Consider the following 19,341-nt stretch of genomic DNA (forward strand, 5'->3'; position numbering starts at 1 on the left):
AAGGATGTTCACGAATTTACAAGGAGATTTGTAACTCAATTTGCAGGCACCACTTTTACATAAACAATTAATTTCGTTTTACATAAAAGCTTTAAAAAAGCTTTCGTTACTACAAAAGAAAGGATTTTTTTTTAGATCAACTGGTATACAGCAACAACGCATATAGTACACGAACGATTTGTGCAGCGCCCAGAACAACAGATATACAGCAACAACATAAACAGAAGTTGAACACGTAAGATTGTGAGCAGCGCCCAGGACAACCGGTATACAACAAAAACATAAAGAGTACACGAAAGATTGTGTTCAGCACCCAGAACAATAGATATACAGCAACAACATAAACAGTACACGAAAGAGTGTGTGCGGCGCCAAGAACAGCATATAGACAGCAACAACATAAACAGTGCACTAAAGAATCTGTGAAGCGCACAGAACAGCTGGTATACAGCAACAACATCAACAGTCGACGAAAGATTTTTGCATTGCCTAGAACAACAGGCATACAGCAACAACATAAAGAGTACACGAAAGATTGTGTGCGGCGCCCAGAACAACTGGTTGTATAGCTACAACACACACAGTACACGAATGATTGTGTGTAGCGCCCAACAAAACCGATAAACAGCAACACAATAAAGAGTACACGAAAGATTGTGTGTAGTCCCCAGAACAACAGGTATACAGCAACAACATTAACAGTACACGAAACTCAACGAGTGTGTGCAGCGCCTAGAACAAGCGATATACAGTTACAACATGAACAGTACACGAAAGATTGTGTGTACCGCCTAGAACAACCGGTATACAGCGACAACATAAAAAGTACACAACATATTTTGTGTAGTCCCGAGAACAACAGGTATACAGCAACAACATTAACAGTACACAAAAACTCAGAGTGTGTTCAATACCCAGAACAACTGGAATAAGTAAGTTTCAGAAAAAAAAGAAGCATTTTAATATTTGTTCCAATGATTTATGTGTCTTTTTCGTAAAGTAAAAACATAGTTTTAGTTTTGTAGTAGTTTCCTCATTTTGTAATATTTGAATTGACATGAGTGATTCACGAAGTATGCATGTAAAATTACATATACTTTACAAATGAACAGGTTTTGAAATGAAAAAGAAAATAATTGAATGGAATACCGGTATATCTAATCGTGAACCTCCAAATCGGTATTGAGTTTCATTTCATTGTAAGTATATACTATAGTGCCTAACAAGATTTTGTGAGGTAGACGAAATTGACTTTAAAACGATCGTATTGACTTTTGATGTGCACAAATAGGCAGATCGGACATATTTTGACTTTAGTTACTTACTTCTTAAGTTTGGGATTAATTGTAATCAACATATTCCAATGAGACTGAAAAATGGTTTTTTTTTTATTATGATAAATAATAATTTTACCTGCCGTAGTCGTGCGTAAAATATATTTCGGTATTTCTCTGACGAAAATGACTTGTTTAATGGAACAAAACGTATTATTTGTAAACTTTCTCTTTGCTCTTCACAATAGGCTTTTAAAACATAACCTTTCAACTGTATATTCCGAAAATTTTGTGAAAATCGAATAAGTGGCAATTCTTACCTTTCATACCTTAACTTTCATTGATAAAACATAATATTGACTCGTCCAGTGTCCAGTTTGAAGGTCATTTTAGTTACCGTACAATTGCATGCACGTTCTAATTAATCAATAGTCATGTATGAAAAGCATTAACAAGTTTGAAGGTAAACTAATAACAACTTAATCCAATCAAATTGCCTACGATTCAATAACAATGACCAGTCCACATCATAAAAATGTATAGGGGTAAACTGGGTAGGGAGAAAATGTCAGATATATTAAGTTCATTATTTTGCAATAACGAGTAAAAATTTGTTAACCAATAGATTTGTTATAATTTCATAAACATGTCGTTATGTATTGGTATAGTTTTTGGATCTTTCATTAGCGTATTTAAGGCTGTAGAAAGTTTGGCCTTCAAAAGTCAACATAATCATTGACTTTATAAAGAAAATTCGCCTTTTTAAAACATTGAATGTTTCACAAATAATACGCGACAACAAAGCAAAATCATTTCTTAAAACACTGCAAAAAAAATAATTCTGATTGATGCAGTGGTATTGTCATAAATTGCACTGGAGTGAACAGTGGTACACCAAACGTCGAATTCCCTCACACAATGTTATCACACACTATAGAACCTTTCAAATTGTTATTTTTTTTTTAATTCTCATAACAGATTATGACTTCCTATTTTAGCCTTTTAAATGAATACTCAGGTTTTGTCGAAATACCAGTAAATCATAGCTTTTAATTCAATGCTCGTTTCCTGATGTCAGTGATAGTGTAATATGTAATGTGTCTCCTGTTTTGTCCGTTTAGAAAAAATGAAAGTGTTGATAGTATATCTTTTATAACCTCGTCTAAATTTTTAACAACTTTTCGAGATTTAGAGATTCAAATTGGTACACTGGTCGTTTGTTTACTTGGTGCATTCTTTGTTGGTTTTTTTTTGTGGTAAAAGTAAGCGTGAATTAACATTTATTTAGAAAATTCCGTCCTTAATTAATTTCAATTAGGTAAGCTAATTGCATTCTCATTTAGTTTTAAAAACCGATGCCTTTCTGTCTGATCTCTGGATAATTTTTGTGCTAAAGAGATTAAGATTATATTAATTAGATTATTTTTCTATACAAGTTAAAATTGTATCGTGCAACTGTGTTATAAATCAACAGCATAGTACATGTACTATCTGAAGCAAGTTGGGACCACACGTATAATATGATCTATTGTTTATCGCCGCATTTCGATCCAAGGTGACTTTTTGGTTTAATAATGCTATGAAAAGTCACCGTGACTTAACAGTTTTTTATTTTATTTCTCGCATTCAATTAATTTCAAATAAGAGATAATCTGATTGCATTATTACTGAGTTAAGTCGAGGCTATTAAAACGTGTCCAGTCAGTCTGATCTTTCCTTGAAAGAAATTACGATTACAACGTTTGTTTGTACGATACAATAAGATTGGAATTAAAGTCAATTGAAATTAGCAAACAACAGGACACAAATCAACGCAAACTTTCACAGAAATATTAGGACCCAATTTAGGGGACAGTTTAAGTCCTACTTTGTTTAATTGTTATATATAAATGATTTACATTCAATTTTTGATGTAAATTGTAACCCTCCATGCAGTTCTTGATACTTCAAGTATCCAAACTCTCAGCTATGCAGATGAATTAGTGTTACTGTCCGAGACAAACCAGGGGCTTCAAATCGCATTAGATAAACTAAATAAATATTGCACTAAATGGCAGTTGAGTGTTAATACAAACAAGACTAAAATTCTAGTTTTTCAGAATATTTATAAACAATCCCCACCCTTCTTGTTCAATAATAAATTTTTGACTGAAGTTAAGGACTTTAAATTTTTAGGGAATATTATTAACTATAGGGGAAATTTTACAAAAACTACTGAAGAGCTGTCTAAAAAAGGCATTAAAGTTTTATTTTTATTGAGAAAATATATGTCCAATTTTAATTTTGTTCCCACTAATTTGTCATGTAAATTATTTGATACTCTTATAAGACCTATTTTGACATACAACTCTGAAATTTGGTTTATGGATAATTTTCAGTCAGCTTTTAGGGCATCTAATAGAGCTGCAGTAAATAATACATTTTGCATTAGCAGAAAAATATCCCTTTGAGAAGGTTCATTCTAAATTTTGTAAAGCAGTATTAGGACTGAAAAAGACAGCCACTAACATAAGTGCTAGATCAGAATTAGGTAGATTTACTTTGGACTCCTATATAAAAACTCAAACACTCATGTATTTTTATAGAATAATTATATATAAATTGTAATGATATTAATCCCCTAGTTACAGAATCTCTACAAACAAACATAAATTTACATTCAGAAGAAATTTATTCTAGGTACTCATTTGCAGATAAAAATTTTAAAGAAATGAAAATAAACCCAGAAAATTACTCTAATAATAATGTACCTTTTAAACAATCAAAACACATGTTAAAATGTAATATAAAAAGGTGTGTTTCAGAGGAATATGAAAAAAATACTTTAACTAAACTTTCAAAAATGGATACCTCATCCAAACTTTGTCTTTATGGGAAATTAAAAAATAATTGTCAGTCTGAGGAATATTTAAATTGCAATAATTTTATACATAGGCAGTTACTCTCAAAATTTAGACTAAGCGATCATTACCTAGGCATTGAATTAGAAAGGTACAGAAACATTCCAAGAGCACAAAGATTATGTAAAAAATGTGAAGTCCTAGATGATGAATTTCATTTCTTTTTGTATTGTGACTGTTATGATATTGTAATTATTATGTTTATTTATGTTGGCCTAATTTGTGTTGTATGGCCTGATAGTTGTTTACCAAATAATCTTATAACTGTGCAATTTAGGAATCACTGGAACAATCACAGAATGATTGGAACTTTCTAGAATGATCCTTATAAAAGATGCGTAATTTAAACTTCTACGTTATTCCAGAAACTTCCGTCGTAACTTTCCAGGATTTTCCACAATGTTCCATTATAGAGTGTTCTAGAATTTTCCATGACAACACTATATATACAGACACTAAAGTTAAACTCTCATAATTAAACTTGGACATAGACATTGATAGACATTAGTATTCACAGCATTTGGATTGACACTTTTATTCTACAAACAACATCATACTGGATTGTGACATTAGTAGTGAACATAATATTCAAATTGGATTCCGAAAGATTTCCGGATACAGATAAAGATAACAGATTGGACTCATATTTTGACAGTTAAGTTAACAGTAATATTTGTGCAATACCTTTTGTAAACTTTTGTATATTAAATATTGTTAAATTTTACTATTGATTTGTGTCTTTTGTTGGCTACAATTTAAAGGCGATTTCTGGCCGTAACAGAAATTGGGGGCTCGTCCTGGGATCTTAAAAATATTTTATTCAAAATTTGTTTAGTATTTGTATTATAACTAGCCAACAAAATTCTACAAAATGGCATTTGATGCCAGTAAATTTTTGAAAACGCCAGACCTGGAGGGGTTTGATAATTTAAAGAAAGAGGAATTAGTGTTGCTTGCTAAACATCTGAAATTAGATTTTAGAGTATCTATGAGAAAACAAATTATAAAAAATTTGGTTATAGACAAATTAGTGGACGCAGAAATTTTAGGTGAAGAGGCTCTTGAACTTAAGGTCGAAAATGTTGACGCCTTTAAATTAAAACAGCTTGAATTAGAACATGAACTTAAATTAAAAGAACTAGAAATGAAGGAAAGATTGGAAATGGATAAAAAAGAAAAAGAAGATGAATTTAAATTGAAACAAGATGAATTAAAGTTAAAACAGGCAGAACTTGAAATGAGGGAAAGACTAGAGATGGAGAAACTAAAACTTGAAATGGTCAAAGAAGAAAGCAACACTAAAGTCCAGTCAAAATCAGAATATTTTGATGCAGCAGAAAATATACGTTTGGTTCCCAAATTTTGTGAAAAAACAGTCGATAAATATTTTCCACAGTTTGAGAAAATTGCTCATAATTTGAATTGGCCGAAGCCATATTGGACTACAATGCTACAAAGTGTTTTTGAGGGTAAGGCCGCTGAAATATACTCCGCTCTTCCATCAGAAAAAAGTTCCGATTATGACATGGTCAAACAGGAAGTTTTGAAAGCTTATGAGCTAGTACCAGAAGCATATAGACAGAAATTTAGATCTTATAAAAAGTTTGATTCGCAAACCTATGTGGAATTTGCTCGGGAAAAAGAAGATCTATTTGATAAATGGCTTACGTCAAAGAAAACAGATAACAATTTTGATAACCTAAGACAATTGATGTTATTAGAAGAGTTCAAACAATGTGTTCATTTAGACTTAAAAACACATTTAGACGACAAAACTGTTGAGTCAATACATGATGCAGCTGTTATTTCAGATAATTATACTCTTTCACATAAAAGAAGTTTCAAGGGTCAAAATGTTAATACTTCCAGTGGAAATTACAAAAATCAAAGCACTGAGCATACTGATAGTAAGCCTGTTCCACAGAATAAGAGTCAGTCCAGTTATAATATGTCTAGTCCAAAATTTGATACTTTTGAGAAGAAGTCACTGACTTGTGCTTATTGTAAGAAGATTGGTCACCTGATGGCTGATTGTTTTAGACTCCAGAAGAAGAATGAACGAGATAATAAGCCGAAGACCAGTGCTTGTACGACACCTTATATTACCAGTACATTGGAATGCCCTGCGCGTCAGGTTTTTAAGTCCAGTTTTTGTGATTACATGGAGGAATACAAACCCTTTATGTCTGATGGGTTTGTTTCTATTGTTGATGATACCACTCTTCAGCCTATTAAGATTTTACGGGACACTGGAGCTTCTCAGACTTTATTGTTAGAAGGTGTGTTGCCTTAGTCTGAGAATACTTCTGTTGGTGCCTCCGTTTTGTTACAAGGTGTAGAGTTAGGTTGTATAGATGTTCCTCTCCATCGTATTTATCTGAAGTCAGATTTGATAACTGGACCAGTTGTTGTAGGTGTTCGTCCTAATCTCCCTGTTGAGGGTGTTACCTTATTGCTAGGAAATGATCTAGCTAGGAACAAAGTGGTTGCTGAACCAATTGTTACCAGTGAACCGGTGGTGGATGTTAAATCACCTGAAGATGATGCTGAATTGTATCTAGCTTGTGTTGTTACTAGGGCGATGGCTAGAAAACAACAAAATGAGAATTTGCAAGAAGACAAGTTTGATTACATGGACCTTTCTGACACTTTTATAGCTGATATTGAAGATCCTGGTAACTCAGAAAAGGCTATTATAAAACCACCTAGTGTTAACAAAAATGTTATTATGCCATGGCCAGATGTAAACAGCCATTCATTAGACCGAAATAATTTACTCGAAGAACAACATAAAGACCCTGAGGTTCTTCAGCTCAGCCAGAGGGCTCAATCACAGGAGGAAGCAGACAAAGTGGTCGAATGCTATTACCATCAGGACGGCATTTTAATGAGGAAGTGGAGGCCTCCTGATGCTACCCCAGAAGAGGAATGGAGAGCGGTATATCAAGTGGTGGTGCCTAAAGTATATAGGCAAGAAATTATTGGTCTTGCTCATGACACCCCCTTGGCTGGACACTTAGGTATAAGGAAGACTTGCCTTAAGATCTTGCAGCATTTTTACTGGCCTAAACTTAGAAATGATGTTGCAGAATACTGCAAATCATGTCATATATGCCAGGTTGTTGGTAAACCTAACCAGAAAATACCACCAGCACCACTTCTGCCTATTCCAGCCTTTGACGAACCTTTCAGCAGAGTTCTAATTGACTGTGTTGGACCTTTACCAAAGACCAAGACTGGAATTGCCTATTTATTGACAATCATGTGTACATCTACCCGCTTTCCTGAAGCTATTCCGCTCAGAAATATCAAGACACCTACTAGCGTCAAAGCTTTGATCAAATTTTTCACATTGGTAGGACTTCCTAAGTCTATTCAGTCCGACCAGGGATCAAATTTCATGTCAGGTTTATTTCAGCAAGTCGTATACCAGTTAGGGATTGCTCAGTACAGATCAAGTGCTTATCATCCAGAATCTCAAGGTGCCTTAGAACGTTTTCATCAAACATTGAAGAACATGATTAGAACTTTTTGTCTTCAATTTGACAGAGACTGGGATGATGGAGTTCACTTTCTACTTTTTGCGGTTCAAGAGGCTGTTCAAGAATCCCTTGGATTTAGTCCCTTTGAGTTGGTATTTGGTCATACTGTAAGGGGACCGTTAAAATTGATTAAGGAAAAGTGGCTTACTGAACATACTGACTTGAATCTTTTAGACTATGTATCTAGATTTAAAGAAAAATTGTATACTGCTTGTCAAATTGCTCAGAAAAACTTAAAAAATGTACAGAACAAGATGAAAATATGGTATGATAAAGATGCCAGGGACAGAGTTTTTGAGCCTGGTGATAGCGTACTTGTATTTCTGCCTGTCCCTGGACATCCTTTACAGGCTAAATATTGTGGTCCTTATACAATAGAGAGTGAAATTAATGATTTGAATTATATTGTAAAAACTCCAGGTCGGCGCAAACAAAATAGAGTGTGTCATATTAATATGTTAAAACCATATTTTGAGCGTACTAATGTTCTATGTGATAGTAAACCAGTTGCCACTTTAGGCATGGTTAAATTTGAGAACAATCATGACAAACCAGATGTAATTGAACCACCTTTTAGTTCTAAAACTTTGGAAGAGACAGTTAGATTGAAAAATTCAGAAATTTTGTCAAATTTAGACTCAAAACTTGCACATCTGTCTTTTGATCATAGAGAAGAAATAAAAACTTTGGTATTTTCTTATAAAAATCTTTTTCAAAATGTGCCAAACAAAACCACTGCTGTTTGTCATGATGTTGATGTCGGAGATGCTTGTCCAATTAAGCAACATCCTTACAGGCTCAATCCACTCAAACTTGAAGTTATGAGAAAAGAAATTAAATATATGCTTGACAATGATATTATTGAGCCGAGTAACAGTGAATGGAGCTCTCCTTGTCTCCTTGTGCCAAAACCAGATAAAACTTTTCGTTTCGTGACTGATTTCAGAAAAGTAAATTCAGTCTCAAAATCTGATTCCTATCCGATTCCAAGGATAGACGATTGTATTGACAATATTGGTCAAGCAAAATTTGTGAGCAAATTTGATTTATTGAAAGGTTATTGGCAAGTTCCATTGACACAGAGAGCTCGTGAAATATCAGCTTTTGTTACACCAGATGGCTTATTTCAATATACTGTAATGCCATTTGGCATGAAAAGTGCTCCAGCTACATTTCAAAGAATGATCAATAATGTTATAAAAGATTTAGACTGTTGTTATGCTTATATTGATGATCTTATTGTATGTAGTGATAGCTGGGAACAGCATTTAACATATTTGTATGATACTTTTGATAGATTGTCATATTCAAATTTGACTGTTAATCTTGGTAAAAGTGAATTTTGTCAGGCCACTGTTGATTATTTAGGGCATACAGTTGGCCAAGGTCAAGTAAAACCTATTATGGCTAAAGTGGAAGCTATTTCCAAATTTCCACCTCCTACAAATAGAAAACAACTTATGAGATATTTAGGCATGATAGGATTTTACAGGAAATTCTGTTCAAATTTTGCTACTGTTGTTCAACCATTGACTCATCTTTTACGGAAAGATTCTAAATTTATCTGGAGCGGAAATTGTCAAAAAGCTTTTGAAAATAGCAAATCACTTTTAATTAATAGTCCAGTTCTGATTACTCCAGACTTTGAAAAACAATTTAAACTTGCCGTTGATGCAAGCGATGTAGGAATAGGAGCTGTTTTATATCAAGAGACAGATGATAATGTTGAAAAACCTATATCATATTTTTCTAAGAAATTAGATAAACATCAGAAAAATTATTCAACTATTGAAAAAGAGTGTTTTGCAATGTTGTCAGCACTTCAACATTTTGATGTATATTTGAATCCCACTGTATATCCTATTCTTGTTTATACTGATCATAATCCTCTCACCTTCATACATAAAATGAGAAACAAGAATCAGAGGTTGACTAGGTGGAGTTTATTGTTACAGGAATATGATGTAATTGTAAAACATATTAAGGGTAAAGATAATGTAATAGCTGATGCTTTATCTAGAGCTTATTAAATCACTTTGTATATATTATGTATTTTTGTTCATATTATTCATGATAAGTTTTTGTTACACTAAAACTTCTTTTAAGGGGGGAGGTGTTATGATATTGTAATTATTATGTTTATTTATGTTGGCCTAATTTGTGTTGTATGGCCTGATAGTTGTTTACCAAATAATCTTATAACTGTGCAATTTAGGAATCACTGGAACAATCACAGAATGATTGGAACTTTCTAGAATGATCCTTATAAAAGATGCGTAATTTAAACTTCTACGTTATTCCAGAAACTTCCGTCGTAACTTTCCAGGATTTTCCACAATGTTCCATTATAGAGTGTTCTAGAATTTTCAATGACAACACTATATATACAGACACTAAAGTTAAACTCTCATAATTAAACTTGGACATAGACATTGATAGACATTAGTATTCACAGCATTTGGATTGACACTTTTATTCTACAAACAACATCATACTGGATTGTGACATTAGTAGTGAACATAATATTCAAATTGGTTTCCGAAAGATTTCCGGATACAGATAAAGATAACAGATTGGACTCATATTTTGACAGTTAAGTTAACAGTAATATTTGTGTAATACCTTTTGTAAACTTTTGTATATTAAATATTGTTAAATTTTACTATTGATTTGTGTCTTTTGTTGGCTACAATTTAAAGGCGATTTCTGGCCGTAACAGTGACATTAACATTATCTTTGCGTTCTAATCTTTTTGCTTATCTAAAAGTGTATGTACCATTATTTCAACATCTTGATGCATTCAATAAACTTAAACACATTCTAAACCCCATCCCTGAACTTGTTTGTCATATTGGAGTCTTCATTAAACAGTCTTTAGAACTGAGGGAGTCAGATCCGTGCCAGGCAAGGTTATGATGGTGTTTTTTTACATACATTTATAATTGAACTCTAATGTTCTATTATTCTGTATATTGTATTGTATTATTTTGTATTTCATTGTATTTCATTGTATTGCATTGTATAGTATAAAATTATTGTTTGATTGTATTGCTTGACCCTCATGGGTGTAATTTTGCAATAAAGATTATATAAAGCTAGCCACAAAAACCGGGTTTGTATGTTGTCATGTGATACGGAAGTTATTATAACCTCTCTATTGTGTAAATTTTCCGCTCAATCTTTAAAACAGGCATACGCTAGTAGGGGCGTATGACATTTGCGCCGATTTTATATTTGCTAGCTCCTAATTGTATTTTCAGTTTAACGCAGGTGAGTAAATGCTGGTACATGAACTATAATTTGAAGTTATATTGGGAAAACTTAGTTAAAATGCGAACTCTAGAAATGCCCGCATCAGTACATAAGGAAAGAGAAAAGATGCACTTAAGTCTTCGTTATTGACAATACAGAAGAGACGAAATCACAAGAAAGGAATAATAATTAAATGTGTTGCCTATAAATACTCGACAAGAACAGATTTATGATTTTAATGTATTTCGTTTTTATGGACTTACATGTTGTAAATAGATTTTTAATTCGTGATTTTAGTATAAACAGACTGAGTATAAGCAGAGAGCTTTTATCTTAGGTTTTTACTTCTTTATTTTAAAGTATGAGACATAGAACGATCCTGCTCGACATCCTACTTCCACCTCTCTGTGGTGAGCAGAGGACAACAGTCATACACATAATGATAATATGATTGACAATTCATATAATTTATACCTGTAATTTACCTGTAAAAAAATTGGCGCAAATGGAAAGAAAAATCGCCGCAAATGAAAGAAAAAATCGGCGCAAATAAAATGCAGATCGGCGGCTAGTAGTTTGTAAAACCTTAAGTATACATCAACATTTTTGTTATTCTTTAGTCAATGATAGCGTTCAGTTAAAAGTGTCCTTTATATATTTATTTAATTGTTCTTATGTCACACATTTCTCAGACTAAGTATGACGTCTTTAAACTAAATCTATTGGTTGTGTAGTGACTGGTACTTCAGTCTTTGGGGAAAAGATTTACTTAGTAGTTGGTATTTACTTGGAACTAGCTCATCATAACCTCTAGTACACTTAGATCGGTACAACATGTTTGTTTTATTTATGCAACTTTTTTGGTACTTCAATTCTAAATAATTTTACAGTTTGTAACCATCCTGCACCACTCTCCCGTGTTTGGGAAGTTATAAGCGTAACCGTTAACAAACATGTTTTACCTGTCACAATCTATTTTTGTCTGTCTCAAAGACCCAGTGGACTGTAGCCAGATATATCATTACTCGCTTATCGTCGTCGAAGTATTATGAGCATAACGAAATCAGAGATGTATTGACTATTGTATTCCATACATTTACCATGTATCAATCAAAAGTAAAAAAATATATATAATTATGTCTTCAATAAAGTCTTAATTTACAACTATCCGTACTGCAATTCTGCATTATATTTTTTTAAGGAAGAAATTCGAGATTTTTTTCAACTCATCTGCTTCACATCGAAATGACATGAGCCTAAATATAGAAAAGACGAACCGAACGCAACAATCCCTGTCACCACAGAATTACACTAAATAAGAAGTATAAAATCGTGAATATTAATTTTTATTTATTAATGATAGATGTAAACATGGAAAGTCGATACAAATGATTATATATGTGTTCAAGTTTGTTCATTTTCCTTGCCAATCTGTTTGAATCCTTGAAGTTCTTCTGGCGAGAGTGACGGAACCTCGTCGTCTTTTTCTTTACTACCATGTTTCAGCATCCGTGTAAATTCTATATAATCAAACATTCCATCTCTTATAGGAGCACCGTGGAATAAATCATCTACCATATCTTCTGTCCATCTGTCTCCCATTGTCATCAGACATTCCTTCAAAAAATCCTCGTGAACAAAACCTTAAAAAGACAGAATCATACAGTTGATGGTTCTAGATTATACAACTTTATACGGTACTCGAAATACTTATATGTGCTCGAAACAACAAATGCAGTATTTTGGTTGGTTCATTTATGAGTCTGAGCAGGATAATCGTGCTCGATTGTTTTATGAATACAAAGGAGTTTAAATAAACTTTAACATTCTGACTATATTTTTCAATCTGATAACGGTTTCCAAAACATTAGAGAAAATACTTGCATATAACCCTGATGTTCTATTTCTAACCATTTAAAAAATATTTTGATAGACCAGGTTTGAATTCATACACATCTTCATGCATAATCCCTTTCACTTTTTGATTTTTGGCGTTTTGTTAAACTGATCTTTGAAAAAGTTAACGTCTATCGACGGACGAATAAAAATACCGAAAGGCAGATATACCCCCAATTAAATTATTCCCTATGAGCCAAATAGTACAAAAGTCGTGTGATATCTGTAACTGCTAGTGATACATTTGAATGCCAAATCATGGTTGAAATATTCAGATATTTGCAAAAACGAAAAAGAATGCAAAATAGTCTATTCAACAAGTTGGGGTATGGTTGTAAATGCCGTATTGCGGTAAGATGGTGGTCAACTGTTACACCGATTTTTTTTTAAAGTACTTTTATAGTTTAAAGTTCCAGTAAAGGAGGGGTGGTTGATTATCCAAAAACTTACGACGATACACATTTATTTTAAGTGAAATTGCAGTGACCAAGATTTTAATATAATAACATTAAGTTCAAGTGAAATTGCAGTGACCAAGATTTTAATATAATAACATTAAGTTCAAGTGAAATTGCAGTGACCAAGGTGTTAAAATGAAGGAGTCCATGTGATGACAATATTAGCTCATACAGACAAGTTTACTGCAAAAGATAAGTGAATTGTATCCATTTTGTCTGCATGGGTATGGAGAAAGGCTTACCATTATTAACTGTGTCGAACATTGCAAATGCATTTCGAATAACTTCCTCTGGATCTGTCCCATTTAGTTTCTCTCCAAACAAAGTAAGAAACATGGTAAAATTAATTGGTCCCGGTGCTTCTTTTATCATCTTTTCTAAGTATTCATTAGGCGGATCCTTTCCTAGAGATGTCATCATATCTAAGAGATCATCTTTGTCAATATATCCATCTCTGTTCTGGTCAATCATATTGAAAGCTTCCTTAAAAAAAACATTAGATAGTCACATTTGATTATGTTTTCTTTTTATTTGCTGACCTACAACGTATTAAAAATTTCCATTAATTAAATTTTAGTATAGCAGTTTGGATAATTTATATCGATTTTTTTATATACTAAATCACACTGCCGTTGATGAGCTTTTTTGCCAAAGTGTTTTCCTCTCTGACGTTCAATGAATTGTATATGCCTTGGAGTAACGAAATTCTAATTCAGAGTCCAAAATTAGGACGAAAATTAGCTTTAATTAGATTTTGAACGTGCATGGGTCCGATATTCTCTTATATGATTTCAAAAGAAATTAAAAAATATATGCATTAATTGATAAGTAAGAAATCTGATAACATCAGCTATGATTAAAATGATTAAGGTCGTAAAAAGACAATTATAGTTCATCAGACAAAATTTGGGCCATGCAAAATTTGTTATGCAAAATAAACAAACATTGAAGTAATGGAGATTTTCAAGGCGTGCTAAAAATTATACTGATGAAACTTTCAGCTAGAATTATCCTGAATCTCCCCTATTTTATGTTTTCTGTCAATAAAAAGGATATGTAAAGGATACTTACCTTAAACTCTTGTATCTGTGTTTGATCAAACATTGCAAACACATTTGATGTGTAGCGTTGCGCACGTGTGCGCTGACGCTTTGTTGATTTCCGTGCTGACATTTTGACCACCTGTTACAGAAAAAAAAATCTTACCCATTTTAACAACTTTAATTATATATCTAAATTCCAAGAAAATATATATGATATTTCTCCAAAAAGTAAAATAACTACTAAATAATTATGAAAAACAACGATACAAATACTGAAATAGGTTTTTCGGCAAATTGCTTATATATAATTTTCACAAAAAGGGCATCACTTTAATAATTGTCCCAATTCGCATCTGTTGCATTGGTACATGTACCGTTAATCGGTTATCAAAGCTTTTGTTATCGTTTAATCTATGAATATACCGAAATTATCGTGGGCACAAGAGGAATATAGAAAAAAAAACAAAAGAGAAACGATTTCGCCAAAAGGTGGTTGATATCTGTTTGTTTATTTATTTTTTATAATTTTTTTTATTTATTCGCTCATCTATTGGACAATACGAGCTCCTATTATATCCCCATTTTGAGTCCTCATCTATTTTCTGCGATACTTTTTTTATGTTATCATGCCGTACCTTTTTTGAGGTGGATACTTTTTTTAAATTCTTTTGAATTCTTTAACCGTATATACATGTATGTATGGCTGTAAACTGTGCGTGTATATATATATATGTAAAGTTAATACATATCGTCGAAACTTTCGAAATGCATGAAATAAGACGAACTTAATTACATGACCTACATAACCTAAATACTATCAAAAATAGCTTGGAACACACAAGCTAAACGTCACTCGCAGTCACTTAACACATTAATATATTACATTCGAAAAACTATGAAATGATATACTTTAATCTTAAGAAATTAATAAAATTGTTACCTGAAATTTTCAAACGAGGTTACTCCCTAAACAGTTAAAACATGCCAATGAATCAGACATCTGGAGAAAAACTGATATGATAAGTTATGGTTGCCATGGTATTGCATGATCGAGGTGCTATAAAGGATACTTTTCACCTAGAAATTAAATATGTGTTTATATAAAGATAAGAGATTAATAGATGTGGTATGATGTCAGAGCCTGGTAAGAGACAAATAGATGAGGATGGACTTTTTTAAATTAAACTTTATTGCAGAAAGTAAAACCCTGAAGAGTTCAAATGCAAACATTGTACATGTGCGGTACCCAAGAACATGCAATATATCTTAGCAATACATGAAAAGTTCTAAACAAGTCAATTTAATATTAAAAATATTATAAGTACTGGCACATAGATAATTGACCAATGTGGACCCTATTTTCGCAACTCCGTGGAAATTGCTTTAGTTATGTAGCTTACAATTTAAACAATACTAAAACATAAATGCCAGGAATAAAAATACAAAACTTATGTGCGATCGATCTGATTATTAGAAATCATTTGCACTTGCATGATACACTGATATGTGTTTGCAAAATCTACCAGTAGTAATTTCTTAAACACTAAGTCATGTTAGATATTAACACAAGTTTAATATTTTCTCTTCATTGCAAAACAACATATATATTACTGTATCGTATTGTTTGTCGTAGGGGCTCTATCCTGAAATGAGCCAACATATATGTTTGCTTCAATTAAAGTCTCTTGTTGCTCCGCTTCCATGTTCAGCAACAGTTAATTTTGGTGTCCTCATCGCGGTCCGCGTTTAAACTATGTCGATTTCTTTGAAAAAATATACAATGATTTAGTTTTTAACAACTTATTGTTTCAAGTTGTGGGTGTAAATTTCAGGATAAAAAACAATATAATTATATTTTCGGAAAATTAAAAAAAAAATGTACTCGCTACGAAACAGGAGAAAGGTTTGCTTGTTTCGTCTTAGGCTGCCGTTTCTAAAGCTTGAAAACTAATAAATCTTATATTTTCTGACAATGAAACATACATTGTATATTTACGAGTTATTGTTCGCCGGTATACAGTGAGGTCGAAATTTAAGAAATTAATACCCAACATGTGATCCTTCTCTGATCGGAAAAATTAATAAAAAAAAATCAATCGGCGCGTCTTTTTTAAAACGTTTTCATATATATCTCAATTGACCGCGGTTTATACGCAGTTGCATGTTTACATCGCATGGTCTGTATTTGCGGTAATGTGTTCTCTTATTACTCGACACCGGCTCTTTCACTGACAAACCCCGTTTACACTTGTACGAAATTAAACCGATTTTGATATGAAAATGTAAAAACACAAAAATACTGAATTCAATGGAAAATTCAAAACGGCAAATCAAAAGCTCAAACACATCAAACTTTGTACAAGCATTTTCTTAAATGGTGGATTAAACCTGGTTTTATAGCTAATTAAACCTTTCACTTGTATGACAATCGCATCAAATTCCATTATATATTGACAACGATGACATAAAGTATACAGATCGTTTGACCATCATTAGAAACAACTATATTAAGTTTCATGAAATTTGGATAAGTCGTTCTCAAGTTACGGTGCGACATATTTACGCCGGACAGACAGACGTACTGTAGACGGCCGGACGCCGGACATTTGTATACCATGATACTTCCCGTCAAAATTTTGACGGGCTTATAAAAATACATTTGATGACAGTTTCTTTTCAGAAAATGTGGTATTATTAAACAAAAACACTAAATATAGTTGACCAATTGCTTATAAATTGAATAAACTGCTATCACAGAGATATATATGGCACGCCGTTTTTATATTTATTCAAATTTGAAGATATCTTATTTATTTAACAAGATATCTTATTAAGTATTAAGATATCTTTAATTAATAAGATATCTCTATTAGTTTATAAGATATCTCTATTAATTAATAAGATATCTTATAAAGTATATAAGATATCTTACTTCTTTATAAAGATATCTTTTAAATACATACTTTATAAGATATCTTATCAATTAATAGAGATATCTTATAAACTAATAGAGATATCTTATTAATTAATAGAGATATCTTATAAACTAATAGAGATATCTTATTAACCAATTAAATAAGATATCTCTATAAGTTAATAAGATATCTCTATAAGTTAATAAGATATCTCTAAAAGTTTCTAAGATATCTCTATTAGTTTATAAGATATCTCTATAAGTTAATAAGATATCTCTATAAGTTAATAAGATATCTCTAAAAGTTTATAAGATATCTCTTTTAGTTTATAAGATATCTCTATAAGTTAATAAGATATCTCTATAAGTTAATAAGATATCTCTATTAGTTTATAATATATCTCTATAAGCTAATAAGATATCTCTATTAATTAATAAGATATCTTATAAAGTATATAAGAAATCTTTTAAATACATACTTTATAAGATATCTTATTAATTAATAGAGATATCTTATAAACTAATAGAGATATCTTATTAATTAATAGAGATACTTTATAAACTAATAGAGATATCTTATTAATTAATAGAGATATCTTATAAACTAATAGAAATATCTTATTAACTTATGGAGATATCTTATTAAGTAAATAAGATATGTCTATTATTAAATATATAAAAGATATCTTATATAGTTAATAAGATATCTTATAAATTAATAGAGATATCTTATATTTTAAATAAGATATCTTATATATTTAATAAGATATCTTTATAAACATTTTAATAAGATATCTCATTTAATATATAAGATATCTTATTTAATAAATCAGATATCTCAATTAATATATAAGATATCTCATTTTGTTATTAAGATATCTCAATTAGTTTATAAGATATCTTATTTAACTAAATAAGATATCTCGAAATTGAATAAATATAATAACAGCGTGCCATAGATATATCTTGCTTTTTTGTTATATCGATAATGCAAATGTTGAAATTAAAACAGCAACACTTTAGACATGTAAGTTTTGCAAATATTCAAAGTCAATGAACCATTAATGAAGGTACATGGCTAAACAATCGCCATGAAAATGAGATGTGCCAATGCCAATACAACTGCATAACAAATACCATTGACTCATACTGACATAAGTAGTTTCCTTTAAACAAACTTAAACACAAACTAATACATGTAAACTAATGTGTAACCCCGCCGCATGTTTGCGCATGTCCCAAGTCAGGAACCTCTGGCCTTTGTTAGTCTTGTATGATTTTTAATTTTAGTTTCTTGGTATAATTTGGAGTTTAGTATGACGTCCATTATCACTGAACTAGTATATATATTTGTTTAGGGGCCAGCTGAATGACCTCTGGGTGCTGGAGTTTCTTGCTGCATTGAAGACCTATTGGTGACCTTCTGCTGTTGTCTATTCTCTTTGACGCATTCCCAATTTCATTCTCAATCTTAAGTAAAATTTCTAAGTCAATAAACCATAACTGAGGGGTTGTGGTCAAATAATCTCCATGGTAATGAGATGTGTCAATGCTAATACAACTGTATACCAAATATCTTTGACTTACCACTAGCGGGACCTATAAACCCATTTAATCACAAACTAATACATGAAAACTAATCAAAAGTTTCAAAGTCAATAGACCATGACTGAGGAGGCTGGGCCAAATAATCTCCATGGAAATGAGATATGCCAATGCTTATACAACTGCAATACCAATTATCACTAACTTACCATTAGTGGTTCCCCATAATCTTTCCTAATCACTAACTTATACATTAAAACTAACCAAAAATTTCAATAGACTATAACTGATGGGGTGGGGTCAAATAATTTCCATGGTAATGAGACGTGCCAATACTAATACAACTGCATACCAAATATATTTGACTTACCACTAGTGTTTCACCATAAACTAGACCTAATCACAAACTAATAACATTGTTGATGCTGACGCTGGAAATAGCATAACTATGTCCCACTTTTTGACTCTGTCAAGCGAGACAAAAAACAGACCAAAACAACAAAAACTAAACACTGAG

The 19,341-nt window shown here is 31.8% G+C and overlaps 1 protein-coding gene across 1 annotated transcript; it reads right to left on the reverse strand.

The window, feature by feature from the left end:
* Window positions 1-12,298: 12,298 nt before the first annotated feature.
* LOC139498585 (myosin regulatory light chain 2, smooth muscle minor isoform-like) lies at window positions 12,299-15,427 on the reverse strand. Its single transcript, XM_071287037.1, has 4 exons — window positions 15,306-15,427; window positions 14,394-14,504; window positions 13,565-13,805; window positions 12,299-12,611 (listed from the first exon to the last, which is right to left on the reverse strand). The coding sequence occupies exons 2-4, from the start codon at window positions 14,493-14,495 to the stop codon at window positions 12,373-12,375; spliced, it is 582 nt and encodes a 193-aa protein (XP_071143138.1). The 5' UTR covers window positions 14,496-14,504; window positions 15,306-15,427; the 3' UTR covers window positions 12,299-12,372.
* Window positions 15,428-19,341: the final 3,914 nt, after the last annotated feature.

The sequence above is a fragment of the Mytilus edulis genome, chromosome 12, assembly GCF_963676685.1.
Source record: "Mytilus edulis chromosome 12, xbMytEdul2.2, whole genome shotgun sequence".
Taxonomy (NCBI): Eukaryota; Metazoa; Mollusca; class Bivalvia; order Mytilida; family Mytilidae; genus Mytilus; species Mytilus edulis.